At 39.8% G+C, this 25,234-nt stretch overlaps 1 protein-coding gene across 1 annotated transcript in view; it reads right to left on the minus strand.

Annotated features, from left to right (window-relative positions):
• Nucleotides 1-627: 627 nt before the first annotated feature.
• The window catches only part of LMO7 (LIM domain 7), a 212,206-nt gene continuing 187,599 nt past the window's right edge, over nucleotides 628-25,234 (minus strand). Inside the window, 15 exon segments of the mRNA XM_043478032.1 lie at nucleotides 628-1,392; nucleotides 2,760-2,862; nucleotides 3,932-4,040; nucleotides 5,877-6,155; nucleotides 6,804-7,017; nucleotides 9,670-9,722; nucleotides 11,797-11,862; nucleotides 12,800-13,113; nucleotides 13,619-13,711; nucleotides 17,740-17,844; nucleotides 18,464-18,489; nucleotides 20,374-20,430; nucleotides 22,022-22,082; nucleotides 23,081-23,187; nucleotides 24,047-24,208. Coding sequence (XP_043333967.1) covers nucleotides 1,370-1,392; nucleotides 2,760-2,862; nucleotides 3,932-4,040; nucleotides 5,877-6,155; nucleotides 6,804-7,017; nucleotides 9,670-9,722; nucleotides 11,797-11,862; nucleotides 12,800-13,113; nucleotides 13,619-13,711; nucleotides 17,740-17,844; nucleotides 18,464-18,489; nucleotides 20,374-20,430; nucleotides 22,022-22,082; nucleotides 23,081-23,187; nucleotides 24,047-24,208 — 1,772 coding nt within the window. The 3' untranslated portion in view covers nucleotides 628-1,369.

Here is a 25,234-nt window from a genome sequence, read left to right on the forward strand (position 1 = left end):
GTAAAGATTCATTGCGAATCATTCAACAATTCATCATTCACTTCACCTCTTACCATAAAAACATATTGCATTCAAAAGCAACTTTCCATCAAAAACAAAGTTTCTTGTTAAAATTTTTCAGGAAAAACAATATCACAATTACAGTTATAGTTTCACAGGTATACACATGTCAAACTTGTCACTGTACAGTTTACATTTGTGCATTTTATTGTATATCAATTTATACCTTGGTAAAGATGCTAAAGGGAGAAGGAAATGGCAACCAACTCCAGTACTCTTGCCTGGAGAATCCTGTGGACAGACAGAGGAGCCTGGAGGGCTGCTGTCCATAGGGTCGCACAGAGTCGGACACGACTGAAGTGACTTAGCATGCATGCATGCATTGGAGAAGGAAATGACAACCCACTCCAGTATTCTTGCCTGGAGAATCCCAGGGACAGGGGAGCGTGGTGGGCTGCCGTCTATGGGGTCGCACAGAGTCTGACACGACTGAAGCGACTTAGCATCAGCAGCAACAACAAAGATGCTAAAAATAAAACTTAGTATCAGAAAAGCCACACACTGAAACATAATTAAAAGCCTTGGAAGGCAGACAAACACAGATACACAAAGAAAAGGAAACACTCCTTAAATGCATCAAGCTTTATTTACAAATGCAGTTGTACAGAAAGGCTCACTAGTTTCTGAAGAAAACGTCTGGCATACAAACCATGATAATTTTCATGAATGAAAAGAAGCAGCTTTCTACTGAGAACTGCTTAGCAACAATTCTGGTGAAGAAAATAGAGCTCCCTCATCAAACAAATAAAATGTTACATAAGCTAAAAAAAAAAAAAATTAACCATAATATTACATAAATGAAAAGAAGGATATGCAAAGCAAATTTGGAAGTGGATTTTAGTAAAATTTTCCATATGGCTCTGCATTAATTTAGTATATTTTATAATAAACAAAGCAAATGCCATTACATATTTATATTAACTATTTCAAATAATGTTTCAGAGTTTTAAAAAAAACAATAAAATAACCCTCTTCAAAACACCACTAGAAAGTCAATCAGATCATTATCAGCCTCAAAAAAAAAATTTTTTTTAAGTTCTTGTTTTTTCCTGTGCTTTTATGATGCTGAATTCAAAAAGGAAACACTGCACTTTTTGCCACACATCATTACCGTCTTATAAATAAACAACAAAAATACAAGTTCTACCGAGACTATAATGCTCTGATGTAATCTAAAGAGGTCAGAAAAAGTGTTATTCTTTTTAAAAAAACAGAGCGAAAGGATGTTACAACATGTGTTTATAGATCTATATCAGCGGCAACCGCCTCTTCCTCTATCTGCAGCAGGGCTTTCGGGTGGAGGCTGACATCACATGGCGGTTGGCCGTCCAGCTGATCAGGCAAGGAGAGAAGAAAGAAAAGCACTTAGATTCAGAAACACTCGAATATTGCCACTGGGATTCATAGTAGGAATGGCTCAGAGAATGACCCCATGAGGTAGAAAGAAGAACTCTGTTACTCACTTAGGATAAAGCTAGGCAAACCCCCAAAGTCTGGGTTCACAAGTCTTTTCTTTGCAAAAATGGGAGTAAAAATTAACTGCTGATACAGAAACAAGTTACACTCAACTCTCTGTTATTTGTCCTGGAGGAGAGAAAAGGCATGGGCAGTTTTTCCACGTTGATTCCAAAAATCAATTATATTTGGCTTTGGAATTTGAACTAAAGAGAGGAAAGCTCACACACATACACACACTCCCCCCATTTCATGCCCAGCCTTGACAGTCTCCAGCCTCAGTGCTGGCATCCAGGAATGGCCTGGACCAATGGCAAAAGAAGGCTCAAAACACGCTGACAGATAAGAGAGAGTTGACTGGGCTGACGCCATTTCCAAAGCACTCTTCACAGAAAGGCCACATAAATACCTCAGAGCTCAAAAGCATATGGTTTTGCTGATACCACTTGTAACCAACACCCTTTCACAATAAGGAAGAAACACATGTTACCAGCATCAAGGCTCAAAACATAAAAAGGAGGAATGGTAGTCTTTATGTAGCTATAAACAACAGGCGATCCAATTATGCTATCCGATATTTTATAGCACACTTACAGGCAAAAACATGCTTCGACACAAAATAGCATGTGAAGTTTTTTAAAAACCCAGTTTTTTCAAAAATGACGCTGAAAGACTATGCAATCAGAATTAATGCTCTCTTTTTAAACTATTGTCCATGTTGATAGGATATGATTATATAGTAACAAACATATACCAACTACTCTTTATTATCCTTTTAAACCACAGTCTTTAAGTTGGTCATATTCTAAATCACATAATCAGACCCACATTGGTAAATAGTAGAAATCAGCTAAAACTATGAGGGGCCAATCCTTAGCCAAGCAACAGATGAGAGGCTGTACAGAAGACTCCTTTTAACTGACTTGATTTGCACCCTTGAGTCATTAGAAATTTTTCCGGACCCTGAGCAGACTGAACTGCACTGAACATTGTCCTGACTCCCTAGTTGACATTCGTCTCCAGGTCCTCGGCCCCACACCCAACCCCGTGGAGCTGGAACCTGAGAACTGACCCACTGACCCCTTCACCGGACCCTCTTTGAAGGGGACAGAGTGAGATTCCTAAAGCCTGGAGCTCTAGGGCAGAGAGCTGGAAGAGGAGCTGGTCGGAGGTTCAGGGAAGTACATGGGAACCCGTGCTCTCTGTAAAAGACAAGAAATTTTCTCCCTGATTTGCTCTCTTACATTTGAATCTGAGATAGCAGTCGTTGCAGTACAGTTGGTTGTTTCGGATTCTGACTTCGGCTCCTGAGGAAGAGCCTCCGAGGTCACGCTCGCAGGCCACACACTGGGAGACAAACAAAAACAACAGGGAACACCCACACTTAGCTTAAGAACCCTTGGGAACACTCCCAGGGTGGGGGAATAAAATGAGCAAAATAAAATGCAGTTTCTAAGCGCTTAGAGACATTTCAGCAAAGGGGGGAAAAAAAAAGGCCAAAAGATAATTAGGTTAAAATGAAGCCTGCTGGATGAGACATGAAAGAATTCATAAAGCCAATTTTAAGAGCCAAGATTTCATTCTAACTATACCAAAAGAGTAGAAATGATTCATTGATTGGCTTAAAGAAGCTAATGCTTCCTTTCTCCCAGAGGATGGACAGGATTAAGCACCATGGGAAGGAACTGTCCAAGGGCAAGAAGACTAGGTTCTGGCTCTCTGCCCTGGAGTGGGCCATCCGGGCATCCCCATGAGTGTTCACACATGGTGCTTTCCCAAAGTACCCATGGCTGGGTATTTTGGCTCCACATGCTCAAACACTAATAATTCTGACTCATTCTGTTATGTCAGGGAACAACCCGAGCCAGAGTCAGACAAGCTTAAAACAAGTTGAGCTCTGCAGGACTCCAGGATCAACAACCAGAAGTTCTCTCTCTGGCCCAACACAAGTTCAAGAATCAAATAACTGTGTCTCTAAAGACAGATACTGCAAAATAAGGCAGTTATATAGCCTTACTTCTTTCTTATGTGTAAGAACCCCTTAGCTGCAACTGTAAAAATATTTACAATGTAATTTCTTTCACACTCTCCCTATTCAAAGCTATGTTTCTGAACAACTCATAATTTACGTCCCCATGCTGTTAATAATCATAGCAGCATGTTAGAGGAAGCATTTATGCACTGTAAACTTTACTTATAGAATCTTAGGTTGGAGATAGGAAGCGCATGGTGCCCCCAGGGTCAAGGTGTGAGGAGGCAGCAGCAGGAGGAGGCCATTTGTGATTCCGAGGGCAGTGCAGACCGACAGAGGCAGCACCTAGCTTGTTAGTGGCGGGTCCACACCCAGCGCTCAAAGAAGCCATGCGCTCTCCAAGCAAAGCGTTGCAGGCCTGCAGGCCGTTTGGCTTAGTCTCACCTTAAAACAATGCAAATGATAACAAAGACCCAGGGACTCGATGATCATGGCAGCTCCTTTGCCCAGAATGTTATGACAGAAGGAGCACACTCGCTTCCCACTGACCGACCTAGACACAGGACGAGAATGGGAGGGAGGCTTTCATCCGTTTCAAACCTCTCATCTAAAAACCACATTCCGGTATTAACACGAACCATCCTTCATGAAAGTCTTTATATATCCACGGGAGGAAAGCTTTCACCAGCCAACCAATTACGGCTTGATTATACTGTACCTTGAAGGATCTCCACAATGGCTCTGGTACCCTTGACACCTAATTACAGAAATGAACGATTTCTGTCATCGATCCATTCTGCTGTCTCCCTTAGGCCACATCTGTCCTCAGCAGGGTTCTCATGCCCTTCTAATCCAGCCAACATCTTCTTGCCACCAAAGCACATCCCTTATCATGTTCTTTGCTTACTGCCACTAAAAGAGCATCCCCAGCTACTTCCAAGAGGCATTGCAAGTCTATTAAACCTATCCTCTTACCCTTACTTTGTCAACCTCCTTCTCATTCACCCAATCATCTAGTTAAACAGAAGCATTTCCTTAGTGCTTTCCTTAATGCCTCTGGCTTACTGGACTGCCTCTGTGAAGAATGACATGAAAACTACTCCAGCTAGCATTCAGACAGGCATGGTGAGTCTCTGCTTTGCTTTGTTTACAAGTCTTATCTCCTCTCCCAGGCAGGAAGGTGAAGGTTACTTATCTCTGCATCCCGCAGGATGGGCACAGCACTTCAGTGTCACTGCAAAGGGTGCTGCTGTCGAATGTCCCATGTTTGAGCACCTTGTACTCTAGAGAGAGACCTTTTCAGGGCAGAGAAGCCCACAGCCCTGTCTCCTTTCTGCTTTCCAAGGGCAGGATTCTCAGTAAGTAAACACTTACTTACTGAGTACTTAAGTAAGTACTCTCTCCTCTGCCTTCCCCTGAATCTGTTCTTCCCAAATTTACCATGAATCTTCATCACTCCTTCCCTCAATTCAAACTCCCTGAGACACATTATAGCTAGAATAAAAATATCTTCTCTGAACGAAATCCTTTAGTTGATAGCTTTAAAAAAATCTCAATATTAATCGTTGTGTTTCTACTTTTCAGTATTTCATCGGCGTTACAGGCTGGGAGAGCTCCCTTCAGGTCTCAGCAGAAACACTGCTAGATGTGGTTTCGTGAAGCCCCAGGGATCTGTGGAGAAGCTACACAGACCAACACATGTTGATGTCTGAGCTCTACTCCATATCAAAAAACAAGACCCACCACTCTAACGCTCACAGTTCCCACAGCATATGCCCTGCAGGATTCAGTTGAAGTAATCTCAGCAAGATGCTGACCAGCCAGATAAGAGACAAGCAATGGTTTTAGAAATCAAAAGCCCCAAATGCAATAAATAACTTGAGAATTTTTAAAGCCAGCTTGCACAAAGTTCCACAGATGATGGGGCTGGGTTACAATGTCCTTTACACTCAAGTCTCTATAAAATGAGTGTATATTACAGTCCCATTAAAACAGTCCAACATTTTACAGTACTGCTTTTACTCATCACTTTGCCATGCATTCACGAGCTACTGTACGTTTTTATGATTCCACAGCTGGGAATCTATTTAGGTCTGTCTGCATTTGAGACACTGACCACAGGCCCAAGTAAATGAGACAGTGGCAGAGTCATAACATTTTAAAGGCCTCCATGGCTTCATAAGACATCCATAAATACCCTTGGGTTGCCACGGAAAGACATTAAGGAAGCCTTCTGAATTGATCTGGGAAAGGAACACTAAATTTGACACATTCAAAAAGCCTTGTTTTTCTTTTTCGTTGGAATGCTTGGATGAGATCTGGGGAAACTTTTAATGAAAACTACCCCTCAAGTCTAAAGAAAGAAAAAGGAAAACGCTAAGGGCCTCACCTGTTGCGTGGCTGGGAGCCTGGCTGCTGAGCCGCGGGGGAATGGCTGCGCGGTGTGGGGGATGGGGCGGTGGTCTTCGCAGAGCCGGCTGAGGGAGGGGGGATGCTGGAGGAGGGGTTCCGCATGTAGGCACGGTTTGATGTGGACAGCAGCTGAGGTGGGGGGTGACGGAAGTCCTGGACGGAAGAAGAGGCATAGACTCCTGACGGCTGACTGAGCCCAGGGGACTGTCGCCAAGAATTGGTTCTTGGGGAATCCAGGTTATCCAGAGATTCACCTCTGAAACACAGAAAGGATTCATCAGCTTATCAGCAGTGGAAATAATGAACAAAAGTAGCTTCAGTATTCATTTACCCCAGATACCTCTGCTAAGTTCATCCTCTCATCTGCAATTAATTTCTATCTACATATTTTCCTTAAAGTTGCAAATACCAGGTTTCCACACTTTGTGAACACCATTTTCATAATTCCAATCTAACCGTTATCTTATTAGAAACAGAGGCTTCATTTTTTTAAAATCATCATTCAAGGAAGCACTAAGCCCGTCAATTATTTAAATGCCTGAATCACACATCAGAACTCCACATCCAGCCTTGCAACCTCCTAGCCACGTGGTTTTGTCTGCATGCATTCCTTACTCAAGCCACAGCTTCTTTGTGGAAAAGCAGAATTACCACTCCTGCCTCAAGACACTCTTCCCGGATGAAGTGAGATGATGTAGATAAACTGCCTGCCATGGGTCTGCCACTAATCAGTGCTCCGGGTCAAGTGCCCAATGACATTGGTTCTGCTTCTCTCTCTCTCACAAAATCTTATGTAAGAGAAGAAACGATGACATCTCTTTCATCCAAAGTAGCCAGCACGCCTAGAAATTAAATATCTGCACATCACTATAGAAAGGGAAATCATTCCAAAGATGTCTCACACCTTCTCATAATCCCCGGCAGACAAATAGGCTCTTTGTTGACACTGGAACTGCGCTGTCGGATCCAGCTGTTGTCGTCATAAAGGGAGGTTCTCTTCCTCATTTCTTGGAGGATTTGCTGTCTCTCCAACTCCGCTCCTGATGGCGCTGGTTCCTTCTTCGAGCTCTTCTGTGATGAGCTACTGTTCCCACTTCGGTCTGCGTATCTATTGCTTCCTAAATTAAAAATATTGAAAGCTGCAGGATTAGTGCATTAAAAACAAGGATAGCAGATAAATCTCCAAATACAGTAGAGCCAAAAAAAGAAAGTGACAGTGGGCACACAGGCTCACATTATCAATTCTCAATGAGACTGCTGCCTCAGAAGATAAAGCAACAGTCTCTCCTGTCCCTGGAAATTCCAATTCCAGTCCCAGAGGCATATCAGGGGGACACTGGGGAAAACTAAGAAGCTGCCTAAAAAGGTCTTGGTCTTGATTTCAGCAGTATTAAATGACAAACTGCTCATCCAGAAAGTTTCTCTTCCATTATTTCCTTCCTTCCTGAATTAAAATTAGTCAAGCACCTGCTCACTGAATGCTTGCTGTGATAATTCTGCAAGGGAACAGGGCTTTCTATTCTTTCAAAAAATGTACACTCACCCTGGGGAGAGAGCCAAGACATAAAGGCATATACCTCCAGCTGACAAGGGGCTCTCCTGGTGACTCAGATGGTAAAGAATCCGCCTGCAATGTGGGAGACCTGGGTTCAATCCCTGGGTTGAGAAGATCTCCTGGAGAAGGGAACGGCTACCCACTCCATTATTCTGGCCTGGAGAACTCCATGGACTATATAGTCCATGGAGTCGCAAAGAGTCGGACACAACCGAGCAATTTTCACTTTCTTTTCTTTCCAGTTGACATGGTGCAAGTCTTCATGATGTTAAGTCACAGAATAAGTCATGACCAGACCATAGGAATGACAGCATACTCAATCACTGAAATGGCTTTTGTGAAACTGAAAAATAGCCAAGTAATCCAAATGATGGCTAAGGAATGTTATCAGACTTGTATCTCTCTCTCTTTTTTTTTTTTGGACTTGTATCTCTTTTAAGAGAACTGACAGAGTGGTAGTTTGGATGTTGAATTTATGAATGACAATTAAGTCAGGTTTTATCCTTTAGAATAAAAAGGTTTTTTTTTGTTTGTTTTGTTTTTTTAGAATAAAAAGTTTTGTCTCCTTAGATTTGCTGATAAATTCCTGATTTGAGTAAAACATCCATAACTTTGAGGGAACCTCCCCATTTTAACTTGGATTAGGAAATTTCACCTAAGGACTTTTCATTTGCTCTCCAGATTCATGGCTATTGTCTTTCTTTCAAAATTCACTCTGCCATAGTTTATCTTCCAGGAAGCAATGAGCAAGGCCACCAAAAATTTCTTATACACATCTATGTTTACATTGGTACATACACGCATCTTATCAATTTGGTCAGATTTAGAATAAAATGTTTTCTATTTTAAAGATGCCTTACTGGAATAACCAAGTTTTCCAACAAAATATTTGATAACATCTACTGTGTGCTATTCAGGGGAGAAAATATATGTACAAAAATAGCCAGATCAATAACACAAGTCACAAATATTAAGAAGACTATTTCCGAGCGTCATACTTATTACTAACAGGTCATGTGTTTACTTTCAAATAAGAATATGATCACTGTATGTTAAAAATGTTTCATGGCAGATGAAAGTACTTAAACTTTTATTTTAATGGTGACCTCAGGGCACAGGGGAGAAGAAACTGCAAATCCAAACAGGTAAGACCAGAGGAGCCAGATCAGAAAGCATCTGATAAGTTGAAAAATGAGAGAATAGTTTGGTTATAGTTAAGGGACCCTTATGGGGAAAACAATAGGCCAAACAGTTAAACTAGGAACAGATAATGAAAGGTTCCCTGTGTTAAGAGAAAGGGGGTGATCACGAAACCTACTAGAAACTACAAATTCTACAAGCTTTAACTCAAGGTTGTAAACTAGCTGCCATCAGACCACTGGGGCCTGTGGATATTGTTTGGCTCACAGCAGGTTACACAATTTTTTAAATTCCTGGTCAAACTTCCTGGTCAAAATTCCTTAAAATAAAAATTCAGACTTTTTTTTTTTTACTTCTGTTTTTCAATAAAAGAGTTGGCAATCACAAGTTTGTATCTTCCCACGTGGCGGTGACAAACTGGAACGGGGGACTGGTCTTCCACTTAAATGGGCATGTCCGTCACGTCCACCTCACCCTACAGCTGGATCTTCAGTCATTTACATAACTGACCAACACCTTCCTAACTCAAAGCCTGGTAGGCAAACTATGCTTAAAATGGTATTTCTGGTTAGTTTTCTTCCCTTAGTTACATAACCTCAGTGATCTATGGTCCAGAAATTCACGTTATACTAAAAATATCAGGTTCCAAATTGCTTTTGCCAAGTTAGTGAAATCATCATTTTGAGTTTTTTGCCATCTTGTCATTTACATGTCCAGGTTCAGGTTTATATACAATTTCCTGGTCTGCTGTAGAAAATTACTGTCCCAATTCTTTGGCGGCAAAATAAAATCCACTATTACCAAACGGTATTAGCATCACTTTGCAAATTTTTCACATAATTTCTAAGGTATCTATAATCATTTTAATCTTGCAGTACTCCCTCCATTATAAACTAAAGCCAAAATAAGCACAAGATAATTCTGCTCTGATATGTAAATTCTAGAATTCCGTAGTATTTCAAATATGTAATCTTAATGAACCTGAAATGTCTTGACCTTAAAAATAGTAATCATAGGGTGTGATAGCATAGCTAAGCAGTCATGCTGAAGAATTTTGAAAAAAATTCACATTTACCATTTTTATTTGTGGGGAAATCATCCAATTCAGTAGTAGATCTGGATTTATTCCTAAAACATAGAACATATTACTACATATATCTCATGAAGAACAGTCTTTTCATATTTATGAAGTAAGAACACCAAAAAGATTATTTTTAAAGCAGTTGATTTATTTTCCATGTCTGTTGAGACCCATATTTATTTTCATATCAAGGAATTCTTCATGTTGTACAAACTAGCAGAAAATGGTGACATCTCTAAAGAGAAAAGAGCATGATGCTAGACACAGACAGAAGCATGTGACAATCCTCTCCATTTGATGACAGTGAAATCCTATGACTTTTTGGAATGACTTGAATACTCTGACCCTCTTCTCTACCAGATATCAATCTTACCAGGCCATATGAAGCATCTATTATCAGACAGCCTAACATCAGACTGTCAATGCTTCCTCCATGCTCCCAAGGGTTAAGAAGTCAACTTAGGGGCCTTAGGGTCCTACTCTGACACAGTAACTCATCAAATGCCGTCTTAGCATTCCAAAGAGGTGCCAGAGCACACTGGCATCGGCAACTTCTTAAACGGCCTGATTCTGTGATGGTAAACTTGGGTCTATATATCAATACATGCTCATCTCATTCTCCCTTTCTGGGCACAATTTCAAATACTAGTAATAATAACAAATAATAATATATAATGTGCATTATCATATATATATATGCACATTTATAACATATTAATACAGCATATAATTATGTGCAACACAAAATGTATCATAACTGTTGGCAACACTGATGAATGGTTTCATTTGCATTAACACAGGAGAAAATGCTTTTAATGCATGATGTCTAGCTATACTCCTTAATGCCTCTAGGGCGTGCTTTATCACAACTGCCTAGAATATTTCCTATTTTCTGGGATTCCTTGAGTTTCCTTTCTCAGCAATCTAATTATTTTCTCAAGGTAATGAGCTACATACATGAGACTTATTTAAATATATAAATAAATCATATCTTTAAAAAAGAAAGATACACATTTTAATGATCTAAAGTTATTCAGAAACAATGACTGTAAATAAGGTCATCTATCACTAGAAATTTTTTCTAGCTTAATGTCAGCTCATTACTACCTTTGTGTATATTCCTTTTCTTTTCCCTTACTAGTCTTGAGTCCTATTCAGTCATCCTGGTCGTGTATAAAGATGAGTCTTCCCCTATCTCTAAGATAAACTTGCTAAAGAAATTTTAGCTGTGAAATCACAAATTAATAGTCATATAACAGATAAATACAGACTTTTCAGAAGTCCTAAATGATCTCAAGAGTGCAAAGCATTTTTAAAACTACTTTAAAATATCAAATTTAATGTTTTAGGATATGTATAACTTTTCAGGTATCTGAAATCTGATCTTCATTCCCTGAAACTGACCAGTTCTCATCACACTAAGAAAAAGTCTACAAGGTTCATTTCAGATGTCCGAATGGAACATTCAGTAAACTCACACCATTGCTTATAACTCCTTTAAAATAAAGCTCCAGGTAGATTGCAAAAACGAACACACTTTTTCTCTGTCCCTTCTGTTAGTGTTGCGGCTCCTCCCACAGAGGTAGGGTTCTTCTCCTCTCTGTGAACTTGGGCTGGGCTTGTGACTTTAGGTAACAAAATGCGGCAGAGCAATGGGGTGCCAGGTCAGATCTTAGACTACAAACTGCCTTGCATACTTCCTCTCTTTAATTCTCTTTTCCCTGTCTAGCCGCATGTGGAAGAGACTGTACTGGCTTGCCGGATGTTGAAAGACACATGGCCCAGTTGCTCTCATTGCCCCAGCTGACAGCCAGTCAACTCCCAAAGCAGAATTGCTTAGTAAACTGGTGGTAGATACACTAGGAATCCAGTCAACTAAAAGAACCAGCAACTGAGGCTAGTCCAAAATGCTGACCCACAAAATCATAATCACGTCACTAAGTTTAGGGGTAGTTGGTTACACAGCAAAAGCCAACTGATACAAAGATCAATCAGCAGGATATCTTTGTATCCCATAAAAGAGCAAGTGTTAACTTAGTCCTACAAAACACTTACACAAGCCCTCAGATACTCATCTGAAGCCAATTACTCCCACCAAATTACAAGTAAAGTTCTACACACCTGTCACTAGGAAGCAAACCTGAAGATTCTTCCTCTCTCTTTGGTATGTCATAGGAATCAATAGGCCTAAAAGATGGAAAAGGAGTTTATGGTCAAAATTTTAGAACTTAATGCCTTCTCAGAGTTTAAGAAATGAATATCAAAATAATGTTATTATAGCCTCTTTCTCAGAATAGACTATTCTCAGAATGGTCTCTGAGTTGAAAACTAAACAAACAGAAGTATTTTAATCCATCTCTACAGAAAACAGAGACCCACTACCATCAATAGACATTTGCAATTCATTCATCCTGCAAACATACACTAATTGCCTGCTATGTTTCAGTACTATTCCAGGCCTGGGCTGGTAAACAAAATAAACTTATTGGCCTCTTAATACATTTTAGTGGGATGGGCAGGTTAACAGAGGAGTAAATAAATGCATAATGTAAAGCAGGCAAGTGCATACTGGAGAGAAGGGGTGAGGGAAGAGGCATGTATTTCAGGTGAGGTATTCTGCAAAGTCTGACACGGTGATATAGGAGCAGAGACTTAAAGAAAATGACTGAGCCACACAAGCATGTAAGGGAAGCCTTCTCCAGATACAGGGACTAGAAAATGTGAAAGTCTCAGGGCAGAATAAACTGGACATTTTTATGGAAGGAAAAGGAGGCCACTGTGACTGGAAGCAACCAAGTGAGGTGAAGAGTGGTAGGCAGCTGGGTAGACCAGAAAGCCAAGATGCAGCTCACCCAAGCTGCCCGGGCTTTGGTGAGGATGCTGGATGATGTTGTGATATGACAGGGAGCACCAGGGGAACTCGGAGCAGGAAGTCAGGTGACAAGCTCAGACTGACAGTGGAAAAGGTTCACTCTGCCTGGGCTCCCCTGTGTAAAGGATGGATGGTGGGGAGCAAGAGGACCAAGTAGGTGCCTCTGAAGCAGGGAATGGATATGGCTGTATCCATTCAACTAAGCCAAGACAACTGAAAACCCACACGTGCCCTCTGGCCGTGGAGACAGACCTTCTGTACTGGTATATTTTGATGGAAGTTTCCCTCTCCTTCTCTGCCTGGCGCTTCTGCTCTTCCGCCTCACGCCGCTTCTGCTGCTGCTCTTCCTGATACTGCTGCTCCTTCCTCTCTCTCTCAAGAGTGAGCTGTTCCTGCAGCTTCTTCCTTTGGTCCTCATTCGCGTCTTCCTCCTGCTGCTGGTGCCTCATCTTTACCTCTGCCCGGGTTCCTTCCTTGTCAGGAGACTTGGACTCCTCACCCCTGGTGGCCAGGGCAGGCTCCCGGGCCATCAGAGAAATTCTGTTTGAGTTCAGGACCATCAGTTCCTACATGACCAGGGAGAAGAGAAACCCGTCTAAATCCGTGCATTTCTATCATTCCACAAAGACATGCCTATATTCAGTTTTAAATGATACTTATTGTAGTTGGCCCAGAATTCCACTTGAAATAATACATATAGTTTTATAGCTCAATCACATTGTTGTATGGAAGAAACCAAGACAATAATATGCTTTAATTTAAAATGTTCAAAAAAAAATAAAAAGAAAGAGTTTTATCACGGACAAAATCACATGTGGGGAGTGGAGTTGTAACACAGAAGAGGAAGACGCACTTAAAGTCTACTGACAGGATTGCTTAGTGACACAGCAGAGCAACTAGGAGAAAGGCTGAAACGTCAAAGCAAAACTGTGACAAACCACAGCCCGGTACATTGAGAGAGTGACGTAAGTGAATGTGTGACCAAAGCCACGTGAAACGGGGTAGTTCCATTTTACAGGCCCTTTCCGCAACAAGGTAGGGAAGAAAGAAGATGACATGATCCAACACTACCTCATTCAAGTACTTGGAATTCTCTCTCTCAGCCTCCTGCTTAGCCCTCTGCCACTCTTCCCTCAGTTTTTCCTGTTCTCGTTGATATTTTTCCTATAAGATGAGATGGCATATTAATTAATTAATATGCTAATGATATTAAACAATCCCTTATTTGGATTTTGGCCCGTTCTACCCTCTACCTCCATATTTTAAGACAGAGACATTGATTTAACCAATCAGATTTGCATCACTAAAGTAGAAAATAGCTCATATTGAGCTAAAATGCAGATAGGGAAGAGTAGACATTGGGAACTGAACCCACATCCACCTTTTCCCATGGCTGTAATTCATGGAAGCCCCCAGCTAACTGGAAGGGGCACTGAATTACTCTGCAATAGACCGAGCGTACAGTGTATGTGGGTAGGCCCTTACAAATCTATAGACCTCTCATGAGTAAGTAAAGCCACAAAATGATGATGCTACATTGTCTAAAAATACTTGTTGTTCAATTGCTAAGTCATGTTTGACTCTTTGCAACCCCACAGACAGGGGTCTCCAGGCTTCTTTGTCCTCCACTATCTCCCAGAGTTTGCTGAAGTTCATGTTCATTGAGTTGGTAATGTTATCTAACCATCTCATCCTCTGCCACACACTTCACTTTTTGCCTGCAGTCTTTCCCAGCATCAGGATCTTTTCCAATGAGTCAGCTCTTTGCATTAGATGGCCAAAGTATCGGAGCTTCAGTTTCAGCATCAGTCCTTCCAACGGACATTCAGGGTTAATTTCCTTTAGCACTGTCTGGTTTGATCTCCTTGCAGTACAAAAGTTTCTGAAGAGTCTTCTGCATCACCATAATTCAAAGCACCAATTCTTCGATGCTCAGCCTTCTTAATGTTCCAACTCTCACATCCATACATGACTATTGGAAAAACCATAGCTTTGACTATACGGACCTTTGTCAGCAAAGTGATGTCTCTGCTTTTTAATATACTGCCGAGGTTTGTCATAGCCTTCCTTCCAAGGAGCAAGCATCTTTTAATTTCATGACTGCAGTCACCATCCACAGTGATTTTGGAGCCCAAGAAAATAAAGCCTGTCTCTGGTGGTGGTGGTGGTTTAGTCGCTAACTCGTGTCCGTCCAACTCTAGAGACTCCATGGGCTGTAGCCTGCCAGGCTCTTCTCTCCATGCGAGTTCTGGCAAGAATACTGGAGTGGGTTGCCATTTCCTTCTCCAGGGGATCTTCCTGACCCAGAAATTGAACCTGGGCCTCCTGCACTGCAGGCAGACTCCTTACTGACTGAGCTATAAGGAAAGACCCCTGCAAGGGAAGTCACTGCTTCCACTTTTTCCCTTTCTATTTGCCATGAAGCGATGGAACTGGATGCCATGATCTTAGTTTTTTAAATGCTGAGTTTCAAGCCAGCTTTTTCACTGTCCTCTTTCACTTTCATCAAGAGGCTTTTTTGTTCCTTTTCACTTTCTGCCAATAGAGTAGTATCATCTGCATATCTGAGGTTACAGATATTTCTCCCAGCAACCTTGATTACAACTTGTGATTTATCCAGCCCAGCATTTCACATGATATACTCTACATATAAGTGAAATAAGAAGGGTGACAATATATAGCCTTTTTGTACTCCTTTCCCAATTTTGAACCAGTCCGTTGTTCCATGTACGGTTCTAAATGTTGCTTCTTGGTCTGCATACAGGTTTCTCAGGAGACAGGTATGGTGGTTTGGTATTCCCATCTCTTTATAAGAATTTTCCACATTTGTTGTGATCCATGTAGTCAAAGGCTTTCGTGTAGTCGATGAAGCAGTAGATGTTTTTCTGGGACTCCCTTGCTTTCTCCATGATCCAACAAATGTTGGCAATTTGATCTCCAGTTCCTCTGCCTCTTCGAAACTGAGCTTGTACATTTGGAAGTTCTTGGTTCACGTACTGCTGAAGCCTATCTTGACGGATTTTGAGCATAACCTTGCTAGAATGTCAAATAAGCACAACTGTACAGTAGTTTTGTCCCTATTTGAGATTGGAATGAAGACTGATCTTTTCCAGTCCTGTGGTGCTGCTGAATTTTCCAAATTTGCTGACATACTGAGTGCAGCACTTTTACAGCATCATCTTTTAGGATTTGAAACAGCTCAGCTGGAATTCTGTAACCTCCACTAGCTTTGCTTGTAGTAATGCTTCCTAAGATCCACCTAACTTCACACTCTAGAATGTCTGGCTCTAGGTGAGTAACCACACCATCATGGTCATCTGGGTCATTAAGATCTTTTTTGTATAGTTCTGTTCTGCTTCTGTTAGGTCCATACCGTTTCTGTCCTTTAATGTGCCCATCTTTGCATGAAATGTTCCCTTGGTATCTTCAATTTTCTTGAAAAGATCTCTAGTCTTTCCCATCCTATTGTTTCCTCTATTTCTCTGCATTGTTCACTAATGAAGGCCTTCTTATCTCTCTCTGCTATTCTCCGGAACTCTACATTCAGTTGGATGTATCTTTCCCTTTTTCCCTTGCCTTTCACTTCTCTTCTTTTCTCAGCTATTTGTGAAGTCTCCTCAGACAACGTGTTTGCCTTCTTACATTTCTTTTCCTTTGGGATGGTTTTGGTCACTGCCTCCTCCACAATGTTATGAACCTCTGTTCATAGTTCTTCAGACACTCTTTCAGATCTAATCCCTTGAATCTATTTGTCACCTCCACTATATCATCTTAAGGGATTTGATTTAGGTCATACCTGAATGGCCCAGTGGTTTTCCCTACTTTCTTCAATTTAAGTCTGAATTTTGCAATAAAGAGCTCATGATCTGTCAGCCACACTCAGCTCCTGGTCTTGTTTTTGCTGACTGTATAGAGCTTCTCCATCTTTGGCTGCAAAGAATACAATCAATCTGATTTCAGTATTAACCAACTGGTGACGTCCATGTGTAGAGTCATCTCTTGGTTTGTTGGAAGAGGGTATTTGCTATGACCAGTGTGTCCTCTTGGCAAAACTCTGTAATCCTTTGCCCTGCTTCATTTTATACTCTAAACATGTCTGTTACTCCAGGTATCTCTTGACTTCCTACTTTTGCATTATAACCCCCTATGATGAAAAGGACATCTGTTTTTTGTGTTAGTTCTAAAAGGTCTTGTAGGTCTTCATAGAAATGGTCAACTTCAGCTTCTTTGGCCTCAATGGTTGGGGCACAGACTTGGAATATTATAATGTTGAATGGTGTGCCTTAGAGACGAATCAAGATCATTCTGTCATTTTTGAGGTTGCCTCCAAGCACTGCATTTCAGACTCTTTTGTTGAATATGAGAGCTACTCCATTTCTTCTAAGGGATTCTTGCCCACAGTAGTACATATAATGCTCATCTGAATTAAATTCACCCATTCCCATCCATTTTAGTTTGCTGACTCTTAAGATGTTCAAGTTCACTCTTGCTGTCTCTTACTTGACCACATCCAACTTAATTTGATTCATGAATCTAACCTTCCAGGTTCCTATGCAATATTGTTTTTTTTTTTGCAATATTGTTCTTTACAGCATTGGACTTCACTTTCACCACCAAACATATCCACAACTGAGCACTGCTTCCACTTTGGCCCAGCCGCGTCATTCTTTCCAGAGCTATTAGTAATTGTCCTCAGCTCTTCCCCAGTAGCATATTGAACACCTTCCAATCTGGGGGGCTCATCTTCTGGCATCATATCTTTTTGCCTTTTCATACTGTCCATGGCATTCTCCAGGCAAGAACAGTGGAGTGGGTTGCCATTTTCTCCTCCAGTGGACCAGATTTTGTCAGAACTCTTCACTGTGACCCATCCGCCTTGGGTGGCCCGACGCAGCATGGCTCATTGCTTCATTGAGTTATGCAAGCCCTTTCGGGGCACGACAAGGCTATGATCCATGAAGGTGGCTAAAAGTATACCCAGGGACTAATAAATAATTTAAAATGGATGACTCCAGAAATTTTCAAAAAGGAAAAGTATTTCACATAAAACATGCTACATATCAAAAGATTTGTTAATTATGTGGTTATTGGCTTTTCATTTTTGAAGTTGCTTCTTAATACCAGTTGACATTGAGCAGGAGGAGCTCTTAGAGCAAATGTAGCTCCTGTGGATCCCCTCTGCTCTGCTCTACCTGCAGCAGCCGGTCCTGCTCCTTCTGCCATCTCTCCTGCCGCTTCCGCTCCTCCTCCGGATCCCAGGCCCAGCGACTTGGGGCACTGATGGTTGGGACTGGAAGCTGCCAGGTCGAAAGAGAAGAGGTGCAAACCAAGAAGAACACGTTACTTCATGAAGTCATCTACTGAAGTACTTTTGCATACATGAATTATTCAGATCACCCTTGGCCTACGCTGTACCAAAGGAGAATGGGCTTTATATTTCAAAGTAGGTCTCTTAACACAAATGGAACTCACCTAAGAAACAGAAAGAGATTCACAAACATAGACAACAGACTCCTGGCTGGCAACAGGGAGGGGGACGGGGGAATGGGTGAGGACTGGATTCAGAGTTTGGGATTAGAAGATGCGCAGTGTTTTATATAGAATGGATAAATGACAAGGTCTCATTGTATAGCACAGAGAACCACATTCAATATCCTGTAATAAATCATAATGGACAAAATATAAAAAAGAGCATATGTACATATAACTGAATCACTCTGCTGTACACTGGAAATGAACACAATATTCTAAGTCAACTATACTTCAATTAAAAAAAGGGTCTCTTCATATTTGGAAAGGTCATTCCTGGATAAACTCTCACTCAGCTTAAAGTAACAATAAGTGATGCTACCATGCACTAATTCAGCCCCACCCAAGCCTCCTAGTTTATTCCAAAACCAAACGAAGACTACTTACATCAGGAACCACAGAATCGGAGCTTCCTATGTTACAGCATGTGGGCAAGGAAAGAATAAAAAAACAATGTAAGTCTTCATTTCCATGAAATAATTCCCTTCAGAAAGTTGTATCACTAAGCTGGTTCTATGCCAGTATACTAAGTGACATCAGTTGTTTTCAAACAACAGTAAGTTTCTCTCTTTAGTTGCATCTGCTTGTCACTTATCTTCAGAATTCAAAGCCAGTGAAAAAGATCAACAGTGAATGCCCAAGTTATAGCCCAGCTCGAGGTGCTAGGGCAGAGATACAGGTATATTTCTAAGGAGTTTCAGGGTTCTTTTATTAACAGGGTGAATAATATTCTCATAGCCTAATAGAAAAAATTGAATTTCAAATATTACAACATCTATACAACCCAATTTTTTTACTCGTTGCTATTCAATTACACTGTGACAGGTGTAAGTCACATTTTTCAGGGTTTACTGCCAATGAGCTACTTTTCTGAAATAAGTCACCAACAAGCATGTTCATGAAATATTTCCCTTTGCTTGCCTATTATTTGAAACACAAAGATTCAGACTTCATGTGTAAACTCATGGGCAGAAGGTCATTCTTTTTATTCTTAGGGGGCCTACATAACTGTGTTTGCCTGAATATGGTACAATGATTATAAACATGTAAGCCAATTTCATAAAATACATTCTCATACTGTATTTTTTCATTTTTCCTGAAACCTCAGCTGTCAAATTATTCACTTACACAATGAAATTTTTCAGAAAACTGCTTTTGAGATTTAGGAAAATATTCTTCCCTAAAATAGTCTGTTGAGGAAAAGTGAGTGAAAATTACAATGGAGAAAGAAAAGGAATTGCTTTATTTTAGCCAATTTGAACTAGGAGTATCACATGGTTTCAATTAAATTACCACAGAAAAATCGGAGTTGAACAAAAAATGTCAAACCCACTAAGGCTACTGACACAAATAAACCCTTGCACGTGCATAGCTGGTAAGCTAGTTCTATTTATGGTTGAAGAGATTCTTTGATGAATCTTAATTCATCAAAAGTGCCTAGGAGGAGATTAACACAAAATACACAGATCCAGTAAGCATCATGTTATAAGGCAAGTTTGTAAATATTATGGATAACCTTAAAAGTAAGAAACAGTGACATTTTAGACACCAACAGCACACTCCCTATTGACTGTGCCATTGCATCTCAAATGTTGGATATTACTTTTAGGTTCTTGATTGCAAAACACAGCGTTCAAACTGCATCCATGAGACAGAGCATGAGACAAACGTGAATGGGAGGAAAAGCCACATGCAAGCACCCTGTGAGCAGCACTGCCCGACTACACCAACAGAGGGACTGTCAAACCACACTTGCTGACAGGTGTGTCCAAAATTTACTTTTAACTTACTTCAAAGTCAACATAGCAGTCCTAGTAACACTCCAAAGTCATCATCCTAATAGCACTCAGTGATTCTGCTCTTTATTCACAGCATTTTCCATAACCCAAAATTTGATGTTTTAGGAGTTGGCCAATTGCATGTTGGTGTAATCTAATAGTACACAATTCACAGGAAGCAGTAAGACATACATGAAATTTCTCATTTCTCACTGTCACCCAGTGGCAAGAAGTGTGTGTTTAAACAGCATCTCAGCTTTTTTTTTATTACAAAAAAAAAAAAACAAACTTCAGAGGTATACAAAGGACACGCAAAGACCCATTACCACAGAGGTAGACCCATGAACTGTAAGAAAAGCCTGATGACCCTAGGGAAAGAATGGAAATGGGTTATGTTGCTTGGTCATAATGATGGCCGCATTGAAGAGGCTCAGTGCCGAGCACCACAGACTATCAGGAGAGAGTGGAGAGTGGGAACAATTCCATGAAAGTACATGAATTGTTAGCTTGGCAGTTTACCTTGTTCAAAAAACTGTGATCGCCTTTTTAAGTTTTTCAAAGAAATAGGTTCAGAGGCTAGTTGAAAAATACAAAAAACAAAAAAGTATATCAATATCATGTCATTCATTTTAATCTCTCACCACTGGAAAACTAAATGATACTTGATACATTTTTCCAATCTGTAGCAATATTATTTTTCAAGTGACAAAACTGATAGCCATAGAAGATAGGGGTTATCTCAATGCACAAAGACACACATAGTTTTAGTAGTCTATAACTACGTTCAAATTAGTAACAGGAACTAATATTTTGATTAATAAATTTTAGCAGCTAGCATCACAGTTTCATAGAAGCTGAAGTACTATCTTCCACGCCAGATCATACAGCTTTAGGGAAATAGAAATTAAAATTTTTTGCTTAGGCTAGTCAATTCAAATTCTCAAGTACAAGGAGAATTGCTTGTAACTAAGAGTTTCATAATACATAGAAGTTTTAGAAAAGGAACTAAAAAAATGGGGAGAACAAGAAAATAAAAAATATCCAGAGAACAATTTTTTAAAAAGCTACAATTAAAACATTCTTCTTAACTAGGCTTCCCTGGTAGCTCAGAAGGTAAAGAATCTGCCTGCAGAGCGGGAGACCTGGGTCAAGAAGATCTCCTGGAGAAGGGACTAGAAACCCACTCCAGTATTCTTGCCAGGAGAGTTCTACGGACAGAGAAGCCTGGTGGGCTAAGTCCATGGGGTGGTAAAGAGTCGGACACAACTGAACAACAGACACTAACTATTTTGCTCTAGTTTCCAAGATGTTATAGCCATTAACTTTAAAAAGGAAAAAAGCAAACGGAGTCACTTCCAGCTATCATAAATTAAATACAAAAATAAATAATCAATAAAAGAAGGGAAATTTATAAACTTGGTTTGACTTTGACATCAGATATTATGAATTGACAAATGCAGACTCAAAATCACCAAACCACTGAGAAAACCCAGCCCTGTGCCTGGCAGTCTAGTTTCCTGCTAAGAGAAGCTTCAACTTCTTTGGGTTTCTCCCTGCCCATATGGACCAGATCTTTCTTATTCACTTTGTCCGCCTAAGCCACAGCACACAGAATGTGGTAGCTCAGTTATTTGTAGATGGACAGGAGAAGGCAAGGAGTGGTAACTCCATACTACAAAGTTTCCCCAGATGCTCTATGTCTGCTTTTCATTACAAATGGGCATTTTTTTTCCTAACAATCGTTATTGCCACTAGCAGTTCCCTATTACTAGGTGCTTCCAAGCTTGACCCTTTGACAACAATTAAGGGAAAAAGGAAACCTCACACATTGTTTCATATTTAACTAAGATTCCCCTTGCCAGCACACCATAGCAAGAAGGCTGATGGCCTCCAGAAAACCAGTCTTTCTTATTTGAATTAGACACATAGGTGCTCAGGGCTCCTGCAGAGGCTGCCAAAGCTTTGTTTGCAGTTCCTGGACTATTCAACATTGGAACTGAACGCCTTTCCACCTGGCTGCAATTGGATCTGTGTGCTAACCTTTGAGTTTCAACTTGCACTGGATCAGTTTTGCTTTCACTCACAGATATTAATTTTTATAATAGCAGAACTTGAGTGCAGTGACTTTTCCTATATTTTAAATGTAAGCTATAGAGGCAATGTTTACCTTTTGATTCAAAAGTATTGCTTTCATCACGAATTCCATTGATTTCTTTTGATTCAGTATTCTAGAAAGGATAAAAATGGCAGTTAACATTCTCTCCAGTTGGACACTGGGCTTAAATAATCCATTTCTCATCAGTAAACATATCTGCTAACAGGATGAGCTTTTCAGGATATTAATATATTCCTTATAGCCTTTTACATATAATAGAAATGTAATTTTTTCACTGTTTTTTAGGAGCTGTGGAAAATTACTGACTAACTGCAAGCATGAATGGCTTTAAGTTCAACGAGTCATTAATTTTCCAAGAAACACGATGGGCTAAATAACCATTTGTCCATTTGCTTTATGTTTGTGAGTAAGCAACACAGTTATATAGAACCCTCTAACATTTAAACCTTTCTTATACAAGGTTGCAGAATCTCCTTATTAGGCAAAAGGAAGCATCTTGGGATAACAACAATTATATCTAGGGAGTCAATATAAACACATTTATTTGAAAATGTAAATTTAATTATTACTTTGATACTTAGAAAAGTGCTTACTTTCTAATTACTTTTAATCAATTAATGTAACTGCACATCTCTTAACTACATATGTAATTCTACCCATAAAATTCACCCACACAAGAACTAAAACTGTTTCATGAGGTTTTTAAACTGCACACAATTACTATACTTATTTTACCAGTAAAGACTAAGGAAAGCATAGAAAAGTTATAGCATATAATTCTACATAATTAACTTCTTCACATTCACAACGATCTGAGAGATGGGTATAATGATGAACGGTTGGTAAGAAACACCTACAAAAGACCACTATGGGATCTTTAGATTATTTTCATTATATAACTCACTATTACTCATAATTATTCATGAGCAATGCCTTATGATTTTCAAAGATATATTTTACTCTCATTACTATAAATTACCTTATTAATTATCTATGCTTTTAAAGTAACATCAAAATTGTTCAAAGAAAGTACATTCTTCCCCCCACCTCCAACACACTTCCTATAGTTGCTTTGCTCTACCCATTACTAACACTTCTCAAAATACTTACAGAACTCTGAAGGCTTTCCGAGAAATCGGTTGTTACTGACAGATTTGAAGCTTTCTCTGAGCTGTAAATTCCAGAAGTGGCATCAATCCACTTTGTTTCAGGTGAACCTATAATTTTGGTAGCCATACTGGTGAGATTGAGGGTTTTATGCCGTGTAAATGGCAGGGAAGTCTGGTCTTTGCCCCAATCTGATTGTCACATGAAGATCAAGAAATGAGTACACATAGATGTAGAAGTGGAGAGAACAAAGTTACTGAAATGTACACATAAACCAGACACACACACACGACAAATAAATCAGACAGTGTGTGAAAGAAATGAAGAGTTCAGGCCTTTTACCAACAGATAGCCTTCCAAAACCAGAGGGTTAGAGCATGTTAATAATGAAAAGACTGGCAAATTTGCTGAATCTTTCTGTAAACCAGGACTGGATACTATATTTTGATATCCTAAGTTGGTAGGTCTGGGAAAGCTTAATGCCCTTCCCCATCTAACCTCGACAATTAAGAAACACAATGATAAATGGACATGGAAAGTTCCTTGAGAGTCAACACCTGGGATACTGACCTACTGTATTCTTTCTTATACCAGTTACAGTCAGGATGCTGTAGAGGAAGTGAAACCATGGTGTAATTCTTAATATTCAACATCAGCATATAACTCCCAAATGCAGACACAATTACAAGAGCCTTCAGTTGCTATCTGCATTCAAAGCCAGTTCAGCACATCAATCAATCAACAAATAGTGTAGAATTCAGTAAATTTGCTAGTGAAAAGTTTTCAGACAGAACATCCAAAGAAATATCATTCAAGATGTTTCAACATAACCACAAACAACTTTCAGCCAAAAAACAAAAAAGTGAAATGGAGAGAGAAAAAAATGTTATTGAAGCAAGCTGTTATAACCACTTGCCAAAGACCAGCTCCCAGTTTAGAAAGTCAAATGCAGTGGGATAACCAACTCACCAGACTTTCCATAGCGCCTGATATCCATAACTAGGCTCCCAGTTTCCTGGGCCTTAGCCATGGTTTCCTCCCACTCTTTTGTGTCCTTATATGAAAACCTGGTGTTGTTGATAGCAATAATTTCATCATCTACCTGCAGCTGAGAAAATTCTGCTGGGCTACCTAAATAAAGCAAAATAAATGAAACCACCAATGAAAAATAAAAACATGTTCTATTAGTCACTGCTCATTTAAATTAAGGAAATTAATGACTTCTTAACATCATCTAAGCATTTCTCATATCTTTTCAGTTGCAGAAGAGTCACAGAATTTCTTAGTTATCAAATATCTGAGTAGCTACAAAATTACAAGGCAACCAAAGGTATTTTTTTTATTCTATGATATGTATCTTTCTTAGCATTTAAAGGAGAAATGATAAAGCCATCTGTTCAATAAAATTGCTTTATTAACCTAAGAAGAAAAATTTTAAGTATGTTTAAATTAAAAACGTAAAGTATATATTGTACTTTAACTGAGCTTCCAAAGCCAGATGCGCTCTGGAATGGAGAGAAAAAAAAAAAGGTCACTTAAAATGGCTTAACATTACTACCTATCATTATCTAATTAAATCAGGCTTGAAGTCTCAAAGAAATAACCAGAGTGAGTATTCATTTTTATATAGCTAAAACATGCAAATGAGGAACTCCTCGTATATACAATAGCTTTCATTTAATTTCAGGTCTTGTAATATTTTGCTAAGAGTTCCTGGGTCTAATTTGGAATAATCCTGGGTGGAGGAGGGGCAATCCTTTTTGTAAAAGTCCTGAAGCATCCTCCGGGGTCCATGGGCAATAGATCCATTAGATGTTCAGAAAATACTGATGATATATAGTACCTATGTATCCACCACAAACACAAGGACAGTTCTTTCTGGATCTTCAGTTTAGTAATTTGCTAGTATTTCCAAATATTAAGTCTAAAATGTTGATAAATGAATTCTGTAACACTCACAAAATTATGGCTCTTCAAAACTAAAATTAACTAGGCAAGATCAAACAATATGTAATTCATAACTCCATTAGTCTCCAGGAAGAAGACATATCACTTTACTGCTGCATTTTTTACATGTGTTTTCTCTTCCTCTACCAAATAAGCAAATTTCTGGGCAGGGGGAGGGGGTGGGAGGGGGACATTGAACAGCAAAGGACA

This window comes from Cervus canadensis, chromosome 9 (assembly GCF_019320065.1).
Source record: "Cervus canadensis isolate Bull #8, Minnesota chromosome 9, ASM1932006v1, whole genome shotgun sequence".
Classification (NCBI taxonomy): domain Eukaryota; kingdom Metazoa; phylum Chordata; class Mammalia; order Artiodactyla; family Cervidae; genus Cervus; species Cervus canadensis.